This window comes from Atractosteus spatula, chromosome 19, assembly GCF_055471065.1.
Source record: "Atractosteus spatula isolate fAtrSpa1 chromosome 19, fAtrSpa1.hap1, whole genome shotgun sequence".
Taxonomy (NCBI): Eukaryota; Metazoa; Chordata; class Actinopteri; order Semionotiformes; family Lepisosteidae; genus Atractosteus; species Atractosteus spatula.
In genome coordinates, this window is record NC_142724.1 from 952,859 (window position 1) to 978,639 (window position 25,781).

The 25,781-nt window shown below is 44.7% G+C and overlaps 1 protein-coding gene across 1 annotated transcript in view; it reads right to left on the reverse strand.

Annotated features, from left to right (window-relative positions):
- Positions 1-25,781, reverse strand: part of ptprt (protein tyrosine phosphatase receptor type T) — a 199,781-nt gene that overhangs the window by 16,381 nt on the left and 157,619 nt on the right. The window contains exons 15-20 of the mRNA XM_088937357.1: positions 18,299-18,450; positions 14,850-14,927; positions 14,513-14,548; positions 8,635-8,822; positions 3,029-3,116; positions 48-124 (exon numbers count right to left, since the gene is read on the reverse strand). Coding sequence (XP_088793483.1) covers positions 48-124; positions 3,029-3,116; positions 8,635-8,822; positions 14,513-14,548; positions 14,850-14,927; positions 18,299-18,450 — 619 coding nt within the window. The remainder of the gene's footprint in view (positions 1-47; positions 125-3,028; positions 3,117-8,634; positions 8,823-14,512; positions 14,549-14,849; positions 14,928-18,298; positions 18,451-25,781) is intronic.

The window sequence follows — 25,781 nt, forward strand, 5'->3', positions numbered from 1 at the left end:
GACACTGGCTCCTGGAAACAGAGGACCGGCTGGAGGGGCATGCTCACATCAATGTAGTTGGCGTTGATGTAATCTGAGTGCGGGTCTCCGTCCAGCAACTGCAGCCTGACACGAGTGTGGTCATCTGAAACACAGAGAGGGACAGACCTTCTTCAGATCCCAACACAAGCAGCACCACTGGTTCCATGAGTCTTCCATGAAGCTTTCTGTGAGCTAGTTTCCATGCACTAAACAAGCATGGGTCTGGCGTAATTTCATACATGAACACTCATCGCAGATTGCCAGGAGCTATGTAAGTATATAACACACTTAGTCTTAATGCTTGATTGAATTAATGGCATCTGCAGTCACGTTCCTCTTCCATGGGTCTATGAGCCATTAGGCTCAATACACAGTCCCCTCTACTCTCCTCTCTCGGTAATTGAGTATGTTATTTGGGGCTGTAAAGTGGAAGGGACCTGGTAATGAGGTAATGTTTAAAAGGATCAATCTTCCACACTCTGCCAGCGGGTGACATTTCCTTTCATCTTTCTGAAACGCAAAGGCATGGCTCCCACCCTCCTAGTTAGATGAGATGTGCTCACTAAAGCCCAACCATGATTCTGCTCAGCAGAGTTACTTCATTTTTCTCACTGAACTGTTACACTCAACTAAGACTTCCATGCTTCCTATTAATTCACTCATTAAGACGCTTTAAAACAGATCCCCTTCTTCAGAGGGCTTTTCAACACTGTCCTATCCTCAGAGCTTTGTTAAAAGCACTTAATGAAAGCCAAAAGAAATTAATTTGGGAATACTTTAGATTAGGGGCTGCAAATTCCATCTATAAATGGAATATGAAGTCTTCATAAACTGTAACTTAATATCGTATCATTAATAAATTGTTAATAATCTGATAGAAATCAATGCCTCCTCCTGGTAAGTTGCAAGTTAATTAAAATTTCTTTGCTCTCAAACATGAATGCATTATTAATGGATATTTGAATGTAAATATCTTTTATCTGTTACACATTTAGAAAACATCACTCAGAACCCCTAAACGAAAGCATATATCGTATTGTAAATGGTTACCTAGCCTGCTGGTTCTACTGCACACAAACACACTCACGCCCATCCATCGTGACTCCCGATCCCAGACACTTCTGCCAGTGTTTGGCAGCTCCAGGCATTGTGAAGAGCTGGTCAGGGAAGGAAGCTTGCACTTCGAAACAGAGCTAATCTATTGTCAATTTCCTCGGTCTCCTCAAGCCCTGCGCCCCTTTGTCAGGTGTGGGGATGTGGCTGAGAACTTGAACGGGCTCTTTCTGCTGTGCCCTGAACTCTGACTGGGAGATCAAGGCGCTGACCCTCGTGAGCAGTGCAGGTCGCACCTATTCGCCGGCAGAGTGCCCCCTTTCCCGGCCCCTGTAGTGGAAACGCGGCGTGGGCAGGCAGCGCGTCGGGAAGTAAAAGCACTACGTTTCTTTTCTTCACCGAAGAGCAGCTCCAGGCCGATCATCACAGTGAGGTGCGACTGTCTGAGTAAACCGTCTCTTACCTGGCTCCGGCCCCTCTGACAAGGCCCTTGGAATGCTTTCTGGCTGCTGTGGCCCCAGCTCTCGGAGCTCAGAATTCCTCCACCCCATCCCCTGCACTTAGCAGTAAGAATGCACAGGCAGCCCTGCTCTGGATCAAATTCTTCTTGGTGGAAACAAGTGATTACCTGGCCATGATCATCCAACATTTAGGAACTCCAGAGCTTCTCCACCTGATGTAGTTTCTGTCATGGAGGCCAGAAGGCTCTTTGTAACTCCACTGGTCTTCACTCCAGTTAACTAATTGAACTTAACGGTAGTAAAAAGTCAAGTCACCTGTTTTTAGGTCAGTTTCTATAACATGCAGAACTCTCCTGGGGGATTGGAGCTGCCTGTCCCGAATAAAGTTTTCCAGTCCTGAGCCTGGGAGTTTCAAACAGAGGTCACCATGCATGGCTGCTGTTTATCTCACAGGGAGTCAGAACTTCAGCTCACAGATATTGCAGTGCCATCTCGTATGAAAGACATTTCCAGCTGTACGTTCATGTAAATGCTGGCTAGAGGACCCTTTTACAGCCCAGAAGAAATTAGCTGTACACTACAGGTCTCTCACAATTCCCCTGCACATTGCTGTGCACTTGTACTTTCAAAGGAGATAAGGAGGCTCTTAGGATCTTCCAGGTGCTTCAGAAAGAAGACGAAAACCTAAAGTGACAGGCGCTTTGTATGACAGCTACAACAGAAATAACTTATAAATAAATCCAGAGGAGAGGTTTAAACATCCAGTGCACTGCCTGCAGCTCTGGAATCTGCAGCTGATTCCTGTTCTTCTGATGTGGTAGTGTTGGCCAATAATGTTGCTTATTTTGGTAGCAGAGTCTGCTGAATTATGAATTACCATATGGGAGGTTTTGCGTTTACACAGACTGCAAAAACACTCCAGGAATGCAATGGGACAGATGTCTCTAAGTCCACAATACGTCAGCTGTTTTTATCTCCCTTCCTTCATTCATAACTTCAAAAATGCAGAGCAAAGAGTCAGGTAGCAGAGGGCAGGATGGTTAGCGCTGTTATAGTATAGCTCTGGGGTTCTGAACTGGGGCATCTTCTGTGTTCTCCCAGTGTCCTTATGGCTTTTCTCCAGGTACTCTGGTTTCCTCCCACCTTCTAATGACCTTCTGCCTGCTTAATGTGTGTCTCTCTGTTGTCCCTGTGTGTGTTACACCATGGACAGGCATCCCTATCCAGTGTGTAGGCCTGCCTTGACCCCTGTGCTTCTGAATGGACTCTGTACAATGGTACTGATTTGCTTGGTCACCACTAGGTGATTTTTTTTCCTTCTGATAACAGTCAACACTTCCATCTCCATGTGGCAGGAACGTTGTTATCACAACACGATCCAAATTTCTCTTTGAAATTAACGTCTTGTAACAGAGGGACTTGAACAAGATAAAACTTCCATACGAGCCCCCTGACCCCACCCCCCCAGTAAGGCGTTAGGCGGCTGTGCTCACAGGCAATGATGTTGCCATATCTGTTCTTGTTGTGGTTCTCATCTTTCTTTGCTGTGTCCCAGGGGGCTGTCTGTCCCTCGGCGAGGCCCTGTGGAGCCAAAACAGAGACAGTCTGAAGCTCCTTCAGCTGGAGAAGACACATGCAGGACGGCCCCTGTAAGAGAACCACTGTGATTTCTGCAATCTAAGTGCTAAACAAGACATAACATGAACACAAAACAACTTGCAGTAGGTCAGCACATGATAGAAGGTATTATATCAACACTGCACACTGGGAGGCTAAATGACTAATTCAACAATATGTTAAGTGCAGGAGAATCACAGGCGCACCCACCGAGAACATGCTGAGCCACATCCCTTCCTCATACATTCAACAGGCTTTCTGGTCAACATCCTTGCAGCTCAGGTTACTGGCTACTGCCTCTCCTTTGATGATTGACGTCTCCAGCTGTTTTCAGCAGCACACCTGCGCTCACTAATACTAAGGCATTCAGCAATGTGCAGTCTTAATGCAAAGAAGAGCTGCCTAGACATACTGTAAGGTAGACATGAGACACTGTCCAAGAGCCACAAGGCAAGCTCTGTCATGTTCTGAGACTACACAGCCCAACACTGAGGAACTGGGAAACAGACCCACCAGTCCTTCAACAGTTACGTGTGCCTTCAGATCAGCTTAATCTTGACCACCTGAAAGAGCTGCTGGTATAAGTCAGAGAGAGCTGGGCTGCTCGTCCCCAGGGCTGGAGCTGGAGACTGCTGCAATGGCAGAACTACGTTCTATGTTCACTATGTTAAGACAGCTGACACGACTGAAGTGTCACTCTTTTATGAATTGGTTTAGTATGCCTGCTGCTCTAATTGTACAAGTTCAGAAGAAGAAAAAGCAGGGCACATCTGTCAGCAGTATCTAGTTGAATCTTAGTTGTCCTTTAAAGAATCCTGGATTCATTGCCAATACTACATTCACAGATCCCAATCCAGCATCTTCTGACCATCTTCTGACCAGGCATCTCTAAAGTGATATTCAAACTGTACCCAGAGAAGATTTCAATTTTTGTTCATTAATAAGGTTGATTTGATGCAAAAAGTCTGATTTAAAACTGATTCACTCCATATTTGCAGATATTTAAAATCCTTAGCAAGTTTTTTCTATGAATAAATATATAAAGGCAGATGCACTCGTTAAGAAAGACAGATAGACAGAACGATATTTGATGACAAAAAATCGCAGAGCTACAGTACAATAGGCTGATCGATACTTGGACTGACAGATGCCAAGATGATAAATCGGCCAACCAACCAAAGCTTATTCTAAGCTCTGAAAAGTCTGACAGTCTTGCAGCTGGTACAGCAGGCTGGTGAAATCTCTAGCTCTTAAGAGCTTAGGCCCAGGAGGATATTCAGTCATCCTGGTGCAGAAATCTGGAGCTGAAGAAAGTGCCCCTGCTTTCTCCTGACCCTGCTGTAGTAGAGGAGTGCAGGCACAGTATGTGCTTTAATTGGTATGCTGGAGAGTAAAGAAGTTTAAGCCCTCCAAAGTCAAAGAATGTAAGAAAAAACAATCCTATATCATCCTCTTCCTTTTAACTGTTTAATTTATAAAAGAGGTTAACTGGCCCAGGCTTAGCACGGTGCGCGGCACGCAGTCACCATGTGTGTGGGCAGCCTGTAAATGATCATGAAAGAAAAGAGGGATAAATAAAAGCCAGAATGAGGAAAGGAGTTTGTGGAAGCAGATCTTATAGCAGCAGGCATGCTGTGAGCTGAAAGGAAGCATGAGAACATAATGATCAAAGGAAGAAGATGGAGGAAACTTTAAATACAAATGACTCATTGTGTATCCCCCCAGATCAAAATGTGGTGCCTATTCTGCTGGTTGGCTAATGAAATGCCTCTGGTTAGTGTTGTGTTTTGGAATTTTCTCTTTGTAATGCTGAAGAACAGCGGATATTTGTTTTCTTCCACAGTGCTGTGTCTGCATGTACAATACATCAATACAGAATAGTGGGCTGCAGGAGGTAGCCTGAAGGACATTAGATGTTCTTTGCTATTTGACCATTAGCCTTCTTTTAAGGATTCCCTGGCTACTCGTTACTCGTCATGGCACATGGCACTGGCTCCTCACAGGGCTCCTCTCTCACAGGGCTCCTCTCTCACAGGGCTCCCTTGCTGTTGTGCCTGCTGGCTGCCTGAATACCGGGAGCTGCTGACAAAGTGCTGCTCAACAAGACCTTGAGTACGTCTCCACCAGGGGATTCGCCCGCTCGGCAAGCAGCATCAAACTTGAGTCTTGTCAACATTTCCACTATCGATACCCTCAGAAAGAAGAAATGTTTACTTATCGCTTCCACTGCAGAACGAGACAGGAAGAGACGGAGGCGCCGTGTGCAATTAGGCTCCTCAAACTCCCAAGTCATCAGAACCGAAAGGTTTAAGTGGAAAAAGCTTTAAATTCGAAAAAGGAAAACAAAAAGCCCTTAACAGAATCTCTTTCATCTCAAAGCCGTTTTTTTTGTTAGCAATTAATAATCAGTGGGAGAACGGAGAAAACAAGCCGCCCACTCGGAGGCCCAGCGCCGCTCCCGGGCCCAGCGAGGATGAAGCAGGCAGAGGCTCTCCCCTGGGAGGAAGAGGAGCAGCAGAGCAGCTCCCACACAGCGCGCGGCCTGCGGATCGAACCTGCCGCGAGTGACTGATGGAGAGCAGCGCTGATTAGGCACGGGTGGGAAGGCGTCCTCTACGGGACAGAGGGCAGCACCCAGACGGAAGAGCCTGCTATGGCATTTCGTCTCCCTGGCAACCGCACCGTATGCGCACACGCGGACGCAAGCTGCGCCCACCTCCTCTGACGCAGCACGGCAGGATCAGCGCTAAGACCAGAGAGCATCACAGCCTTCTGGAGACGTTAGCCATACATCCATGCTAATTACTCCAGCTGCTCATGTAAGCCCAGCAGGGCACTATTCTCCCTTCTCCACGTCGAGCAAAAGAAATCCAGAACCCACTGATTCTGAAAGTCCGGAGATTGAGATCAGTGCACTTCATTCCCGCACTAAAATAAACACAAGACCAGAGCAGCAGTAAAACCTGAACATGGTGAAAATCCGATCTGGCACCAAGTAATGCACTTCAGCAACTTAAAGAAAAAGGAAGTGTCTCAACAAAGTACAAGATGCAGTAGTGATGGGAGTTTTTTGCGTGTGGTACATACTGTTTTGCCACAGCCATATCCACAGACTGGTAGCCTCCACCCATTCCCCAGCTATTACTGAACCCCCCAGAGCATGTCAGCATCAAAATTTCAGATGTACTGGCAGATGACAAACATACAAAAAGGTATTGTCATGCCATAAGCAAATAGCCTGTCAGCTGCAAGCTTGGATGGGATGCAGTGCGGCCCCCATGTGCAGGATAGCAGTGGGGGCTCCAGGCCTCTCTGCTCCAACTCAACAGGTGTGAGCAGAAAGGCTCAGTTCTGGCGCTGTCACTGAGCACCGAGGCTGGGGCTGGCATTGCTAATAGATGTAGTTTAAAATTGCACTCTACAGAGAAGGAGGAGGAGGAGAGATACAAATATACTGTTTTCCCATGCGTGTGGAACTCACTCTCTGCGTTTCGAGATCCCTCTCCCTTGTGTGCCCCGTGACTCTCTGCCTCTCCCACCTGTCCTCGCTCAGCCACTCTTTTAGATCAGGCCTGGCTGTGAATTATGATAAAAGAGAGGCCCGACAACATTCTCACTGGGAAGGAAAAAGACAATTTCTTCAGCCTGGACTCATCAAAGGAGCTCCTGACTCTCTTGTCTTGCAGGCACTAGAAGACAGGGCTCATTATTAAGCCTTGTAATTTCCTGTCTGTGACCCTCCCCCACCACCCATTTCCCTGCTCCTGATCTCCAAGGTGTTCTAACGCTCGTCTCTGTGGGTGTCTCTGCTCGGCAAGCTGTCTACTAGTTGAATAGATGGCCTCTGCAACGCAAATGCATCTTAAGACTGCACTTTTGTAGAATTTAGTATTCATGCTTATAAAGAAGCGAACATTAAAAAACCATTAAACTGGCTTGTCTATGGAATAAAATAATGAAGCAGCAGACCATTACAAAAAGGCTAGGCTTTTTTTTTGTTCTTGTGTTTAACATTCTTTGTCATTTAGAATGTCTCCACCTGTCTGCGACTGTGAAGGTACAGAATCTCGTTCGATCGCCTTTGTGCATCGTCACGTTGTAAAAGAGGAAGCAAAATGTGTCAGGGACAGCAGTGGGTACTTCACTTGGCTGCTCATATACTGTAGGAAGCACAGTGGAAATGAGCATTACCGACAATAAATTTAATAGAAAAGCAAACAACAAAACTATCAAAACGGCTTGCAAAACACTCTTATTTCTGTCTTGAAGTGGTGGATGCATCCCCACGAACCTGCTCTTGAATATCATCCCTCTCTGAATCACGTCCCCGAAGAACAGCATCAGTGCCGCTGTGGCAGCACAGAGCTACAGCTTGTCTTTGAAAAATAATGAAGACAATAAAAAACCTGCAAACCAACGTAGCTGCAGAAGTAGGAAATCCCATCAGAACTTTATTTCTTTAAAGGCAGGAACTTGAACAAGATGGACTTATTTGAATACAAATTCTCATATGGAAAACCTATCAATATTAATGTTGTTTTTTGTAAGTCTGTATTCTATAAATATTTTATAAGCCTGCAATCTCTATAGTGTGTCTGGAAAAAGAAAAACTAAAAGCAAACGGTTAAATTTAATCTCTACACAAAAATGGAAAAATGAATATGATTGGGGAATGGAGGTCACACATCTGAATAAAAGGGCTTGAACTTGAAACTCTATTAACTGCAAATGTTTTATTATTTATGAGAATAAAACCTGTAGCGTATTTTAGATTCATAACAAGTACAAAATCAGTTTCAAACTTAAAATGTTCCTCTTCTGATTGCTGATACACGCATACGGCAACAGTTTCAAGACAAACAATAGTCTCTTGCGGTAAGACATACAAATAAAAAAAATAAAAATAAATGAGAGCTTCTGGTGTCAATGAACAAAAGTAGCCTGGCTGCTCGGACTCAGTCGATAGATATCGACACACTGAGCGACCCCTTGCCCTCTTCAGAGTAAACAGGTGTGACAGGCGATCAGAAATCCTGCACTGCGCAGCTGGGTAGCCAGGAGACACCTCCATGCCCACGCACCCATGCTTTTCCAATAATGCACTGAGCCACGGACCGTGGGAACACCAGCGCAGTTATTTCGCAGATGATCCCCTTGAAATCCCGGGAAAGGTGAAAAATCAAGAATGTTGTGGGGCAATTTTGGCAAGTGTGCATGAAATCCATGACCTCATACCATTTTAAGCACAATCCCTGCACTGTTTTTTTTGTTTTTAAACAGGAAAAACCAGGGAATTCCCACTTGCCAGTGTGTTTTCCAGGGGAATGAGGAAACATGGTCTTGCCTCCCAGCTGCGCCTTGCCCCACCCACATCCCCGTGCCAGAACCTCCGCAAAGCGCACCATTGCTCAGCTTGATGTGATGGGCTTGCAGCAGGCCAGCTCTGGGCAGTAGAGGAGAAAGCAATACTAACCATTCCTACCTCATACTCCTCCTTGAACCCATAGCCTTGGCCACACTTCATCTGCGTGATGTGCTGGAGCAGGTCTGCCACGCGGATGGCAGGCTGGAACTGCCCGGCCTGGTAGGACATCTCCACCGACTCGCAGCCCCCATAGGGGTAGGCCTGGATGGTCAGCGTGGGCTGGGGCATCTCCCCGTGGCCACTGTCTGCGGGGGGCGGGCGTGGAGAGAGGAGGCCGTCAGAGAGGCATCGCGATAAAGGTCAATCAATATACAGTATAGGCTCTTAACACACTTCTAAATACAACAGCATGCATTTTCAAAATGTCATTGCATAGATGGCTGGGACCTCCAAACTGCGATCTGTCAGTGGAGTGGTTCTTTCCTGTGCATCCCTCCTGCTTGACAGATCACCAGGGGTCCCAGGCCGAGCTCCAGGTCGAGCAGCCTGTCAGGTCAATGGGCGGCTACAGATTGGCAGCACAGCCGAACGTGCGTCCTCTGATAGAGATTCTCCTTTCTCATTAATACAATTCCCAACTCCCAGATCTCACTGGTAACTGTCCGTGACTTTTTTCAGTTCTCCGTCTTCCGTCTGCCCGACGCCCACAGGGATACATGGCTGAAATAATCTGACAGTGTGAACTGTGCAGAGGAACAGGGTGGAAACAGCATGCTCACAATAGTGAGCGTCTGGGCAATAAACTGGAAGCTGGGGTATCGGATCTTTAACCCAGTGGTGGGAACCTGCTGACTGTCTGCATGCTTCTGAAACAGTGTTCTTGAAGAACACACAGCAAATTGATGCCCCTTTGCGAAACTTTGTTGGAATCGACTTCCACATAGATTATAATTGCAAGAGCTGAGGAAGCTGTTTATGAAGGGTAATCTGGCCACTGGTAAGAAACATTGAGCTAAACCTCAGAGCAGCTCTCTGTATTACACACATTATCCACATAAAGCACCGTGCAAGTGTGGAAGGGTTTTTTTTTATTAACGTTGCTATTTGTGTCTTAATTACCTTGAAAGTTCATTACACACTTCAAGTGATCCTCTGCGAAAGTCTAATCCACTCCAAATACTTCCTGCCACAACAACTCTAATGAAATATGAGTAATTTGCCATGGTGCGTTCAGGCTGCTATCAGATTCAAGCAGGGGGCGGGGGGGGGGGGCTCTCAGACTGGGGAGAATGCCGGCGGAGTCAATTTATTGCACAAGAAATTACGATTTTGCTTCCGTTTTCCGCACAAAGCCATCTGAGGCTCCCTGCTTCCCGCACAGAGAGCGCTGGCCAATAAAGACAACATCAGCAAGGAAAGGAAAAGACGACCACGGCTTGTCCCGTTTGTCTGGGACACTTCACACATAATGTAGTCAATGTAGCAGTACAGGTTAATCAAGCTGCACCACCTACACCAACACTGAATATGTTTACTTAATATGTGTACTCTCCCACAGTCTGGGATATTCAGGAAATCAGGGCTTTTTGGGCAATAGATGTAAGAAACAAGATCTTCCACACTGTATCAACCATACAGTAAACTATGTATAAAGCCATATACCTACTATATTAATAACCTTACCCAAAGACTGCAATTATCTGAACATCCCTGTCACATATTGGAGAATATAGTGTTATTAAAATGTACCATTTTCATTTTTGAAATGCCCAGTGCTCCAATAAGCTGTTGGTTGTATGTAGTCGGAGGCTATATTGTCTCAATCAATAATATTCGCTTCTGGTTGGGAACAGGCAAAGCCCTGCAGGTCTCACAGGAAAAGAATCCGGTATGGTCCCAGGACTGGAAACAGTCATTTAGGTCAATGAAGTCAGTAACAGATGCAGTTGGCTAACTATTAAAAAGTCTAGGCAGAAGGAAAGCCAGAGGACACACGCCCTGTACCCAGAGTGAGTTTCACTGGCCCAGACCGAGGTCTGAGTGCAGACTATTGACCTGAGAGATCAGGTCTCACCAGCGGCCCTGGGGCTGCTCAGCTTTCTCCGTCTACTGCTGCCGAGGCCCCATCTCCCGACCCGAGGATCAGCTCTGTGCTCATTCATTATTCAGTTGTTTTTCTCTTTTGTTGCCAGAGAAACTTTCAGAGTGGCAACCCAAAGGGTATATTAGGTTGTAAATATTACCGCGAACAGGCCAAGCATTAGCCGATGAAATATTAGGCTATAATGCTTCAGGGCAAGGACGAAGGTCAGAGAGGCGTTTAACCACAAAGCACCACAGACCATCCTGTCTATATATAGCCCCATTTCAAAAAGCAGTGCAGATAAAAATATAGATTACACAATATTAATAATGTGATTTGTTGTCCTTTGCATCAATCTTTAAAATTGATATTTTATTTATACATTCTAGAGTATACACAGCAGGTGACAGGGTAATAAATCATCTTATCAGTGGAGAAGAGAGCAACAAAGAACAGAGTCCACGCAGCTGTCAGTCAAACAGTAAGCTGTCAACGGTACGAGGCCAGAGCATACACTAGTAGCTGAAATGTGAAACGCTGGAAGTGACAGCTTCAACCCGAGCTCCACTTTTCCCTCTGTGTAACAGAGGATAGAGCCGTCTGCTCTGCCAACAGTGCCAGGTGCGAGTACGTGGCGGATTACAGTATGCAGTACCTGCAGGGACTGCGCCTCAGTCACTTTCAAAGACGCAGAGACAGGGGTTGTATCCGATGCTTTTTGGGCTATACTCAGACAGAGATTAGACTTACCAATAACAAGCACTCTCACTGTGGAAAAGATCACAACTCTTCGATAAGTTCGAGAAACTGCAATCATGCGACGTGACAGCACCTAAGACACAGTGACAGTGTGAAGTGCACAAACGACACTCACACGAGCCGTATTTTACCATTCCTTTCTACCCCCAGTCCTGTGAGGCCTGTCATGGCTAGACCAGGGTGAGTTTATCTGTGTTTGCAACCCTCAGCGAAGACCAGGGTGCTAATGGCAGTGTGGAGCACAAGGGCATTCACTCAAACTGAGCAAAGACAGCTCCTCACGACAGCTTACTGAGACGATCCAACAGGGATCGCATATGTTTGCATTTCAAAGGTGTTGCTCACATGGCTAATGGAATGGAGGCCAAAGCTTGCAAATATAATTTACTAGCTGAATACAGCACTTATTTATAATAACCTCCTTATTAAAGCAATGCTCTCTACCAGCTATTGTGTAAGGCTGAGAGACATGTTTAGCACTGGAATTGCATTAAGCTCAATTATCAGTGCTGCTGCATTATCGCTAAACAACGTAGCTCCCTACCATTAACAACAATTAGTCTCCATGCTGAAATACATTTGACAGCTCTTTGTATGGAAGAAGGTAATGACATTTTAAATTACGTTAAAATGTGCCTCCATTACATACAATAAGCATAGGATTAAAAGGCTTTCTTTATAATGGGTTGTATTTTCCTACAGTATGTGCGAGAAAAATATATTGCTCCTTTTAAGTTCATATCCCTGGATTAATCATGACTGCTTTTTTTTTTAAAGAAGGCAGCACATTTTGTCTCTAACAGGTTGGAGTTGGAAAATTAAAATATCCTTAATCAAATATCAAGCCTCATTTCATAAAAGTCATAAAAGCTGACGTGTAGTTCTGTTCTTGAGCTCTGGGAATGTTACCTAGAACATGGAGACCACGTCAGTGTTCGCCTGGATTGTGTTCTTCCAGTGTTGTTCCTCATGCCAACTGATCATTTAGTCGGCTGGTCGAAATAAAATTCCTACCCAGGTGGGCATAAGCCTTGCTTATAAGAGACACAGAAACATGCAGGTTTCTAAGAGTGGAATCTGGCCAGTCCAGGTCTTCAACTCCCGTTATTCTTGCCCCAGGTAAAAAAGTTAACTTCTTAGGAGCTAATTAGACACCAGGCCTCACTACAGACTTCCAATCTAATCACAGGAGGACAGTGACCTCATTCCTTCAGTCTCAAAGGAGCTTTAATAGAAATGCCTCTCTCTCGAACTGTTTGTCCAGCTCTTTGTGTATTTGCTCTGGCCCTCGTTGTCAGCTTCTGTCTCTCAGCTTCTTTCCGTCTATCCATGCCTGCCTCTCTCTCGCTCCAGTTCAGTGTGCCTGCAGCTCTCTCTCTCGAGACATCTCTCGGAGAGGTCTGGTGCTGATTGCAGCTCAGATCAAAGTTACGAGAGTAAAGAACAGCATTAGGTTTGAGTAAAGATGCACTTGTGCATTAAGTGAGTGGAATTCATCAGCAGGGCTGTTTTCCATCGGGAGAAAATGGCAGCACATGCAACTGAAAGGGGATCTTAAGGAACTTGTTAAATAATAGCACCCATTCTTTACTTTAAGGGCTTGTACTGAGAAAGGGTTTCCGAAGAGATCAAGGGTAACAACCACATAATGATAAGGAATAAATTACTGTAATTTAATAATACACTCTTCTCAGCTATTATACTCAATAATGTCAGGTACTAAGAGATCTCATTGTAGGAAGACTCGTTGTGATCACTTGTGCGGTCACTGCTGTCAGATAGCACTCAATAACTGACAATATCCTGCCGTCATTTATCAAGTGCTATGTGCACAGGGCACAGGTGTCAAAGGACCGCTTCACTCCCCTCTTTCACAAAAATGTGCCTCTTTGCCCTGTAGAAAAACAACAGAAGCTAATCTAAAGCTGGCAGTGAAAATGGTATTGTAAAGGAACCCTGCTTTTATAAAGAACACCCAGTGGTAAAAGGGAAGGACCGGGAAAGGAAAGTTTTAGACTCAGTGTATATATTTTTACTCAGCACTGCAGGAGCAGTGTGGAGTCAGAATGAATGAGTAGAGCAAATTATTGACTGAGAAACAAGATGATTATGGCATGTAGTACAGGCAATTTACGCAGGTCTTACAGTACAAATGTACTACAAGAATCAATAAACATTTCAAACAAGAGTGAGCGATATGCTGTGTTGTTTGACAGTGCCTTACACAATTCAGCTCTGTTTGCAAAACACAAAGCTATTCCCCATGTGGCTAAACTGGTGTGTCAGCAGGGCATTAAAAGCAATCCTTTCTGTCAGCGGTGTCACGTGCCCATGCCGAGAAGGCCCTTTCTCACATGCCTGCTGCAGGAATCAGCACTGTCCCTTCAGGGAGATTATTTCCGGTCACCTAAAGACGTCAAAGCCGTCGTGCAGGACAACAACCAGAGTTTAACTGAAAAGCCACTAGGGGGCGAAGCTGCAGAGGCAGCACAATAACCTGACAGTCCAGGGCTGTAGAGCACCACGACACCGCCTGGGGGAGGAGGAGGAGGAAGACTGTCTGTCTCCATGATTAGCACCACATGGTGTTCCTGGCATTTTAATGAAGCTGAACGCAAAGTCATTTAAGAGATCACACACACATACACCTCAAGGCCTTGTTCCATCAAACAGAAGACGGTAATATTTCTGCATTAAAATCAAAACTGTTAAAAGTGTCACCCTCGCTTTCAAGATCTCAATTCTAATCACATCTCTTACATGCAATTAGAGTTCATTAAGATTATGGATGCGTTTGTTACGTACTACAGTGCTAATGGCACTTTTCAATTTCCTGGAACACAGATAATACAGCAGGAATGGAATGCTGAAAGCAAATTAAGATGCTATTATTAACAAAGAATTTACATATCCCTAAACTGCTGAGTGTGTTTCATTTTGGGAGTGACTTCCATTGTGTTGTTACATACAGAGAAACATTTGCATCATCGCAATAACTTTACTATATTTGCCTATTTTTTTAATTCCTTGCTAATGTAAGACAAATTAATTTACTCCTTAAAGAACAGTGAAGAATAATTTATTTTTTAATTATCATGATGTTAAAGCCGCTCTCCAGAATGTGTGTAAATGAAAGAAGGCAGTCAGGCTCACCTAAAGATGACACTGGGGCAACAGGGTCCGAGGTCACTGGAGGGGCAGCCACAGGCAGGAAGACAGAAGTTAGTGTTTGCTGCTTGACCGGACTGTCTATAACCACAGACAGGAGATGAACACATTTTTCAGACAAAATCAAAATAACCATCTGTTCGGTTTTTCGCGAAATGACTAACTTCACACTACCAGTCCCTTTAAATAAGAAATAAATACTTTTTATGAAGAAGGATGTCTGCAGTCAGCCTTCAGCAGTGGCTAAATCAAGCTCTGTTCTCCTACTGTAAACCAAGACATCTCTAAGGTTATAAGGTTACTCAAAGCAGGCATGCTGTACCTGAGTAGTAGGAATTCAAGAGGCTTTTGCTTTGGAGAGTTTTGCTCTGCATAGAAAAGGAGCGGGGAGGGGGGGAGGCTGGGGAGAAGAGATACAAGGAGTGTTTAGGAAACAACACAGAACGTCAGGCACCAAAAACAACGTCGGGACACACACAGAGGCTGTGACGCGTCTCAGTGATACAACCAGAGAGCAGCGTGAGGTCAGACACCCCGCCAGAGATCAGACACGTCCCCCAGAGGTCAGGCATGAACCCCCAAATAACTGGCACACCCTACCTGGGCTGCACCTCACTAACTCTGCATGCTGTCAGCCCTTGTGACCACGCACCTCGACTGCCCATGTCAGCTGGACTCTGACCTTTATACTGGGGTGAGTTCAGCTCTGCCGCACCGCGACTTACCCTGCGCGGCTTTAAAGAGACAAATACTGCAACTCAACAATTCAGTTCTCAGCATTCAGAAATGTAACCTAATGGTATCAGAAATCAATGAAGTCTCCTTCCCCTGCCCCAGGACTCTCTCACACAGAGCCCCAGAGAAAAGGGAGAATTCTGAAATAAGGAAGCTGTGAAATCCCAAGAGGAAGAGACCTCTTGTTCAGGAAGACAGCAAGCACTGAGGAGGAGGAGGACTCATTTGCTTTCAATTAGAGAGCAGTGCATAAGCAGTCACTCACAGACACATTACATGATCTTATTACCGAGTTGGAAATGTTCCTCTACTCTGGATTACTACTACTCCGTGTAATAATAATAGAAGACATTTTCAGTGTTCTGTTTATTTATTCAGATTTGAATTGATCTCTAACGTTCAAACTACATATTTCTACATACCCAGTTACAAAGCACAAAAAAATAACATTTTAGACAATTTTTTTCACTACCAAGGGAAAGTACTTCAACAGCAGCACAATAATAGCTTTACATTTGAAAGCAAACGTTTTGTACATTAAATATCACAAGTGCTACTTGCTACACCATCCATGTAATTATTAAAAGCTAATATTAAATCTATTCTGTTTGCAGAAAAAATCGTTTCTGCCTCATTAGCCATAATCCACTTCTAACAGAGCTTGTCCTGTGTGCTTCTAATATGTGTAATTTTTAAAAACAAAACAAAAATAATATCCATAAAGAAAGCATTATCTATGGATACAGAGCAATCAGATTCTGCTAAACAACACCGCTGGAAGGTTTTCATCATCCAACAGAAAAATCTGCTTTCAGCAAATCAGGTGATGAAGGTGGAATTAGTGTACCTGGATTTGGAATGAAGCTGCATCATCACATCTAACCTGGCACTGGCCAAATCCCAATTTCGCCTTGTCTGAAAGCCAAGTTCAAGCCTTTTGTTTTCATCAGGAATGCGTATTTGCAAAGCCCTGATGCCCAGAGCCACTCCTGACGTCTGTCGGGACACCGGAGTTTCCTGCAGTACACACACCTACTGTACCAGACGTCAATTAGACCCCTTTAACGGAGCAGCGAGTCTGCTGCGTCACAGATGGAGCACTTCAAGAATGACATGCTGACAATTCTGAATGAAATATTATTCTGGTACAGTGCGAAGGGGTTTGGAATTAATGATCTACATATGTAAGCTTTTTTTGACAAGAAGGACTTCTCAAAATAAATCAGCTTCATTCCACGTTTCCTGCAGCAACACGTCTCCGTCGGCTTGAGCATTTGTGTTTTGTCTGTGGAACCGAGGGCCACTGGAAGGAGAGAGTGGGCTTTCATCTCGAACCGAGGACCGAAGCCGGTTCGTCAGCGAAGCTGCCCACGAGGCCTCAGGTGTATTCAAGTGTCAAGAAAGGGAGTGTTCTGGAGGCAGGTGGGAGGGTGCGGGGGTGTTCATCAGGAATCAGCTTGCAGACATGCTGGCATGCATTACATCAACACTTTCAGTGCTATCAAGAGCTGTACTTCAAAACCGTTACATACATACTGTACATTTACCAACAAGTATGTGCAGTGAGAAAGCAATTTAATACAATAGGTCACTTAACACAAAAATAATAAAAATAAAAAATAACGCAAAATGCATTTTGGCATTGTTGACTTTCTGAACCATAGTTACACACAGAAAGATAGGCAGAAAGATTTTCATTTAAGATGTGATGTGAACTTTAACGTAGGTGGTTCGCAGGCCATTTTGCACAGGAAAGGATATCCAATATTTCAGCAGAGACAAGAGTGAAGGTTGCCTTGTGCTACAGAATTATTAAACCCAGAAAGGGCACTGTGACATTTTGCTAATAAGGAACAGAACAGAATCTAATTATTGCCACAACGCAGGAAGACACACCGAAGTTTAAAACGTAAACCTTTATTTTTTCTTTCTTGTTCTTCTTTGAAAAGATGTGCCGTGATAACTTTGGGTCAGTTTAAATGGTACTCTGTTCATAATAAGAGACCAGATTACACTTTGATCTTCAAATTCTATCAGTACAGCTCAAGTGTTTTATGCCCTATTACAGCTTGTGGGACTTCAAAGCCACAGCCCGATATGGCAGCATGATGTTGTATGAGAATCAGTGGCACTGAACTAACCTGCACACAGTCCGTTATTAACAGTCTGTTTTAAGAGCTGCAATCATGTGGAGGGACTGTATTGTCAAAGCACTGTGCCTGAACTCAAACAAAACACACAGCCTCGTGCTAATTTTACAGCTGCTACAATGCAGAACAATTACAAGATATCCAATCTCCTCTCTCTGGTTTGCAATCAGACAATAACCTCTGCTTCACAAAAGGAAAACAGATAGGCACTAAAACACGCAAACAGACAGCAGAGACGCGACAGGTTTTAATGTAAGGTATCTTGTGCAATTTTCAGCTGGTTTTCCCATAGGACTATTAAGAACATGGAGTTGGCTCTGCAGGTTTGACTTGGCACAGGTGGACAGGTTCCATGTGCCCTTGGTTAGTCTCTCTGTATGGCGAATGCTTCTGCTCCCTCAAAGGGGTACTACGCACCGACCCTTAGACAGGAGACTACAGTTCAGCTGTGCTGGCACAATGTTTAAAGCCCTCCATGCATGTTTATATATTACTTTCAACGTGGGCATCAATCTGAGAAAACGTCTCTGCAAAGTAACTCCGGACAAATAGCCCAGTGGGGATGTTACCATAAAGATAAGAATACTAGTGTGCGTTCATTGCTCATGGATGTCATTAAGAGAAACTCTGTTAAGGGAGCAGCGAAAATCGCACCTTAATAAGCCGTGATTGAACGAATCAGCCAATCAATCGATAAATCCACCAGGTCGCATCTTGCAATCAAGTTCATACACCCACTTTCTGTCCACTCCGACATTTCAGTTCCAGCAAGAGTGTGGAGAGTAACAGCGTGTAGTGTTGCAATGTGGGTAAGAGAGGAGAGAGGGAGAGTGGAGAGCAGCGAAGTGGGGAGAAGGGAGAGAGGAGGAATGGGAGACACACTCACAGAAGCCGTTGATGTCCTGGGTGCTGGCGGAGAAGGGGTCGTCCTTGTGGAGGGTGCTGACCTTGGCAGTGCTCTTGTCCGCAGTGCCCACTGGCCCCATCTCCCGCTGCGTGCTGCTGCTCTGTGTCTCCTTTTGCTTTTTGGCAAGTTTCCTTGAGGTTTTTCAAAACAAGCGAGACAGTTTCATTCACATGTGGACAGAGCTCCGAATTTCAGGAGAGGAACAGAAGAATCAAAGAGCACTAATCGCACACAACACACTGAGCAGAGTCTATCTGTGACCTGGAACCGAAAGGCCCAGGACCTCTCAGGAAGTAAGAATGCAGTCTACTCTAGGTAGTCTACTCTACCCTGGGCCATCCAATGTATTTGATATGTAACAGGAAAATAAGAAGAATCCAAATATTCTGAAACATCTATTTTATCTGACACCTGACTCGACTGTGTTGTCTTTCAAGTCACAGCAATTTACACCTGCAGGAATTTTGAAACAACCAGTTTAAACAATGAGAAAACAACAACAACAACACCACCACATAAACCACTTTACCAGAAAATTGAAATTAGTAATGGATGGACAGACAGAACCGCAGCTCTCTAGTAATGGACAGACAGAACCGCAGCTCTCTCCATATGTTGTTTATAATTAGCAGGAAAATGACAGGCACACAGCAGTCTCAGACATCATTCCTGCTGTAAAACAGATAATTCCCTCTGTATTCTCCACTGCTCTTATCTAGCTCTAAACAGAGCATCAATAATTTGGTGCATTAGGATGTAGGCAGCATTTACAAAGTTCATACTCTTCTGCAGTGACTATCTCAGCCCCAGGGCATGAGAAAGTCGTCATCGCTCTAAATCTGGATCCTGCTGATTCCGTTGAACCGTTTCCATCTGGCTGTGTAAACGTCCTAATCTCTGCCGTTGGGTATTCTGTGACAAACTTCCATCAAGCCGAGACCACGGTCAGCACCGCCCGGGACGGCCGGGTAATTGCGCAATAACTTCTCCATTTGCCTTTTACGGTTGGGAGAAACATACTTTGCTGGCAGCTTCAAGGAAAAATGTATTACTCAGTGTTACAACATAAAACGTTTGTTCCATTTCTCGCATCACACTTATCTGCAGTTTTCAGCATTGTGTGGTCTTTCACACCATTAGGATTACAAATGCTTGCCATGTGGAACAAAGCGATTCAGGCACATCATACCCAGAGTGCACTGCTGTACAAGAAAGCAAAGTCATTAGGCATGCTCAGATTGCATGTGTAATGTCCCCTCACCCACAGCTGCCGTAGGGCTGATATGAGTAGGATACAACTACACATTCAATTACCAGATAGACAGGCTGAACATGTCTGACATACATGATAGAATTTTAAGGGGTCCCATGTTTTCAAAAGAGAAACTGCATACAAAATCGAGATTTATCGAGGATTTTGCACTAGATTTATTTATTTAATGGATGGAGATAAATCACACATTAATGTATTCATTACATTCTTTAATATAATAAAGAAATAACTATAATTGCTAACTCTTATACAGCGCTTTTCTGGACACTCCACTCAAAGCACTTAACAGGTAATGGGGATCCCCCTCCACCACCATCAGTGTGCAGCATCTACCTGGATGATGCAACGGCAGCCATAGTGCGCCAGAACGCTCACCACACACCAGCTCTCAGTGGAGAGGAGAGCAGAGTAATGAAGTCAATTCATAGATGGGAATTATTTGTTAGTATTTATTAGGAGGCCATGATTGGCAAGGGCCAATGGGAAATTTGGCCAGGGTGCTGGGGTTATACCTCTACTCTTTTCGAGAAACACCCTGGGATTTTTAATGACCACAGAGAGTCAGGACCTCAATTTTTAATTTAATCTGAAGGATGGTACAGTTTTACAGTACAGTGTCCCCATCACTTTACTGGGGACATTAGGACCCACATAGGCCGCAGGGTGAGCGCCCCCTGCTGGCCCCACTAAGACTTCTTCCAGCAGCATCCTTAGTTTTTCCCAGGAGGTCTCCCATCCAGGTACTGACCAGGCTCACACCTGCTGAGCTCCAGTGGGTTGCCAGTTGTAAGTTGCAGGGTGATACGGCTGCTGACTATTCTGTTCAAGAATTCTCAAACCTGATTGCACACTACTGGACCTTGAAACTCTCTATTCTGTACTAAGCTAGCGCTATTAACTAACTCTTGAAAGCTTGTTTCAAACATGTGAGCCAGTGACATGCCAGGGGCAGCTTGCTATTAAAGCACACTGGCAGGGAGCAAGATGATGATGATGAAGGAGGGCTGAGCAGAAGGATAAAATGCGGGTGTCCTACAGTAGCAGCTGTCACCAGGAGTCACCACTTTAGTCCTGCCTATGTGGTCCCGGATTCACAATGTAGCAGCCAGTGTAGAGGTGGAGGTTGTGAGGGGTTTACTTAAACAGGACTACTGCCACACTAACATGCAAACAAGATTCCAGCCAATAACATGCAATTCAACAGGGAGTTTTAAAGAGGGACATGACAGGAATTTGCCTTAGACTTATTGCATTACTGAAGGGGCCGTGGGACTTTGGAACAAGCAACCCATTCATGTTGTTGAAGCCAATACCTTGGCTACTATTAAGACATAGCTGGATGAAATACTTGGATATTTAGCTACCAGATACCATATTTCTTATATTCCTCTGGAGATGACGCCAAACATTTCAATATTATTTTTGGCACGGGTATGCTGGCACAGGTTGCATTTGAGGCACACCTGGATGAACTGCAGCTCTACCATTTGAGGAGCTGATAGCCCTGGCGAAGCCTGCTGCCTGTGCCCAGTCTCTGACTGAGCGAACGGCTCACGCCTCCAATAGCTCACAATAAAACAGCCATAGTGGAACATAAGGGCTGGGAATCAGTGAATCCCCAACATATTCGGAGCTGCTGGCAGGGGCTGCAACATATAAACAACTTTCTTTTCAAAACCCTGCATTATTCTCGACCAGGGTCTATACGAGGGAATCCCAAAATATATACATTTTTGTAATTTTTTTTTTTACATCACAGATATAATTATCTTGGCAACATTGGGGAAAAAACGAAGGCATTATACTGTATGTACACACTGTACTTCCTAGAGCCTGGTTTGCATTTCTCACTCTGCTCTCCGTTCTTCCTCAAGGGATAGAGAGCAAGAAACTGCATTGTGACAACTGCAAAAGTACTTCATGTCAGCTTGTTCTGGGGGGGTTACAGGCTGACAGTGGTAAACACTGCACTTTTAAAAGCCCTCTGAGCCAATATGCAGCATCACACAGCCACCTCCCGTTGCTTTGCATGTTTTTTTCCCCAGTTAACCCTGCAGGTTTTAATATAGCAGCGATAAAGCGTTGTCTCCGCAGGGCAGGCAGAGTGACGTACCTGAGAGAGAGCGCTGCAGAGCCACAGGCAAGGAAATACAGCAGCTCTCTCCAGAGCTCACCTGTGTCAGGGCCACACCCGCCCCTGTGTGCGAATGGATGTGTGACCTGCGCAGGCTGCCTGCCTCCTTCATTAAAGGGGTTCTGATTATAAACCAGTTTACCCAGCCTTGCAACCCCCATGACTCTAGAAGGGCCCACGGTTCGAGTGTGTCATTATATAATGCTGTATGGTTCAAAGCAACACTGAACTTCCCTGTAATCATTTGGCATCCTGAAAGATTACACAGAGCTAATTATGGGAATTTTCTCAATTGAACAGCCTCTTCAATATTTTCGTAACAAATTTCTTGCATATTGTAAGCGGCAATGAACTAGAGATAATCCTTATTTAATGAATGTCAAACCAGCACTTAATTAAAAGGAAGGCTACCATTATCTGGTTCCACACATTCCAGTGTTATGGTATTTTCTAGGTGTAACCTCACTAACTGCATGTTTTTAATATTCAGGTTGTGACTATTATCCTATATCTTTTTTTAAATCAATTGCCAAGTGTGAAAGTTATTGATTTAAAATGCACAGTTTGACTGTGACAGAGAGAAAAGCAGCTGCTGTCTAATTGAGAGCCTGATAGTGTAAATTACAATCAACTGGCACTCCTATGGAAAGCAGCATGCAGATCAGGTAGAGCTATTATAAATACATAAATCTCCTCCCTGGGTCAAGATAACAGATAAATAAACACTTAAGTAAATGCAATTAGCAATTGGATGAGTCAGCCAGCATGCAACAGCGAGGTGATCGCCCAGCACAAGCTGTAATGACCGGAAATTACATGATGTCTGAATCATCGCCGCCACACAAGAGCTGGTCCACACCCGTCCAGCAGGGGTGAGGAGAGCACACAAGAGCTGGTCTCGGATAACTCCCAACTTCCACAGAGTTAGAAAACAAGACTTTTCTTCTTGCTATTTTAACACATGGCAGGGGAGGGGCGGGTGATTAATTTGTTCGTCAGAGCTAGAATTAAACCAGAGCTCTGAAAGACGAGGTTTGATTTTGATTTTTTAACGTCATGTAGCACAGACCAGAACTTCAAGATGATGACCGTGATCTACAAAAACTGTAAACCTGACTTTCATTTTTTTTCTTCAAATTAAAAGTTCATTTTCTAATACGAGTTGGCTTGACGAATCTGTGAAAGATACCTTCCCTATATTAACAGTGTAGGTGTTCATAGGCTTCAGGCTGCCTGTCAACGAGCCTGGAGACAGACCACATGGGTTTTCTGTGCAGTAAGAGGCACGTTTCTGAAGGAGCTGGGGAAAAGACCGACAGTATAAGCACCTCATGTGCCAGGCATGGAAGGCATCAGTGTGAAAGGAGATCTCTAGAGCCACTCCACACCTGAAAACCTAAATGCTGATGAAATCACAAGCGTGTGGACGACAGTGTTCATCATTGTCACCCCTCTCCTCACAAGCTAGAATTGCTGTACCCTGTATCGTTTCACAATATATAACAGATTGCTTTACAGCACACACTCTAGCTGTAAATCTGCTGTATTGTGGGATTTTTTGCACTATTGAAACTTACAGTTCAGTATCTGTCCCCCCAGGTGTGATGTGGGAGGAAGATCTCTGTGCATCTGAAATCTATCCTATCACCCACTAATGAAGTGGCTGCAGCACCTCTGCTGAAGGAGCACGTGGCCCCTATCCATCACCTGCCGGCTGTCGCTGCTCAGCTCCCTCCCTGTGCGATCGTGCTTTGTAATGGTTCTGCAGGTGAAAGTGAAAAGACCCTACAATCCAAACAATAGCGATAATGACTACCTATCACTCACAAAGATGAAGGAATTAATAACGTTCCCAGCGCCTCGGGGTGGCTGCAGCTGTAAGGAGCTGTAGGGCGCTCTGTGGCCCTCGGGGGGGTGGCAGTCTCACCAGAGCTTGCTCTGGGACGGGGGTCCCTGGGGCGCTGCTGACAGCACTCCCACACTGCAGCTGCAGCAGCAGGCGGTTGCGTTCCTGGGGAGCAGATGACAGAGAGCGGGAGCACTCTGTGGGCAGGAGCGCCTGCAGCGACGTGGCCAACACCAGCCTGGGGCCGTGGGCTCGGGCCAGAGCGGCAGCTGCTCGAGAAGGGCTGCGAGCCACAATGGCGGGGGATTGGTGACTTTCGTCTATATTTTAAGAACTTTGATTAAAAAAACATCTGCAGCTGTAGAACACAGGATCGAATCCCCTAAAAACCTTAACATGCTCGGGAAATATCCCACAGCTGTGGCTTCTACACCGTCTGCAAGAAATGAATTCAATCTTTTATCGTCCTCAAAAAAGACTTCTTAGACATTCTTTATGCTCACATTGTTGTCTACGGTATATCATTAAAATGTTTTGGGGTTCACAGGGCAATCACAGCAAATTCTGAATGACCTGTGTGACAGACTAGCCGCTACACCTGCAGAAATGATGTTCTGAATTAGTGTCCAACTAGCAATGAAGTATCTGTCTGCTCATGAGGGCCTGAATGCAGGCTAGGCAGGGGCTCCTCTGTTTCTTGAGGTGAGAGACTGCTGTTTCAAAGGCCTCCAGCCTTTTGCACAGTATTGTTAGTTTTCCCATGGGTCTACTGTGCTTATATCATGCTTTCACTTTGGCCTTATATGGTTTCCCATCTGTATCTTTCTCCATCATTCCACTCTGTTCTCTACCGTGTTTTTACCCTGATTTCTCTGTTTCTTTCTATACTCTGGTTTTACCAGATTTATGTGATAAATCATTAAAGTCTTACACAGCTGATGTTATATAAAAAACGTTAAGTAATAACAGATGACCATCTGCTGTAGCATGAGAATCAAAGAAATCCAAAAAGGACAGTTTCTTTCTAGTGTCTTACAGCTCACCCAACAAAGAGCTGTCGGTGTCTAGACCTTGCTGCTGAGCCAGGCAGCCGGGCTGACTTGTCGATAAGCGCATGGACGAGACTTTGTGATCGAATGAGGCCAGGTGCTCTGCTGTCCCTGTTCTGCTCGTTATCTACAGGCTGGGTCTGATGGACACACAGGACTCGAACTGAACTGACTGGACAAAAAGACAAACAGCGGTGTGATGTAATGAGAAAAAAACAAGGCTCATTAATAAAAGCTTGACTATGCTCCTGATCCTTCTGAATCAGCCAGTCAGCTCTCCTTGCTTAAAACGCCAGGTATCCAAAAACGTTCCTGCTGCTTTTGCTTTCACATTTCTATTTTTTTGGATGATAAAATGCAACAGTACTTGTATTATTTACTGACTTATTTCACCTTCCACTGCCCAAGGCTTCTTATTTCTGCTAAGGGTCACGGAAACGTAGAGCACCCCTAACGAACAAAGCAAGGCTCCTCCGCAGTGGACACTCTGTCCTCTTTCAAAAGAGTCTCGAACACTGAATCCTATGTGCTTTTGGGTGCACTTCTATGAACATTTGAGACTATTTTATGGAAACTGGACTGTGCAACCTTGCTGAAATCAAGGGTGAAAATGCACGGTCTTTTTTCTTTTACTTCTCACACAGTAAAAGCTACAAAAAGACAAGTTCTGGAAGCAAATTTATAAAAATTCCTCCCCCCATGTGAATAGAGCTGCATTCAGTCAAAATAACACCCTAAAACACCTGAATATATATATAAGATATTGCCACTAATTCTAGTGCTAATAAAAACAGAGATAAGGAGGTGAGCTGTTGCTGCAAAGCCAGAGCCGAATCTTGTTTTTATTGAAGCATGGAGCAGTAAGTGTCACAGGCTCAGGATGTCACCCGATGAGTCAGAGGCAGAACCCAACCTCCTGGTAAAAGGTTTTTACTGTTTTTTTAAATACATAGATTTATTTTTCTGGTTTTGATATGTACCTACAGCACAACAGCCTGCATTAGCTTAGCCAGAAATTTCACTTCATTAATAGGTGGCAGGTAGGAATTCTGAAACCTTGCTTCCTCTCAAGTGAACAATTCCATTGTAATAAATTAGGGCTTGATAAATTATAGCCATTCACTCCCTGGAAAGGGGCTTGATTTAAAACACCTGCTTTG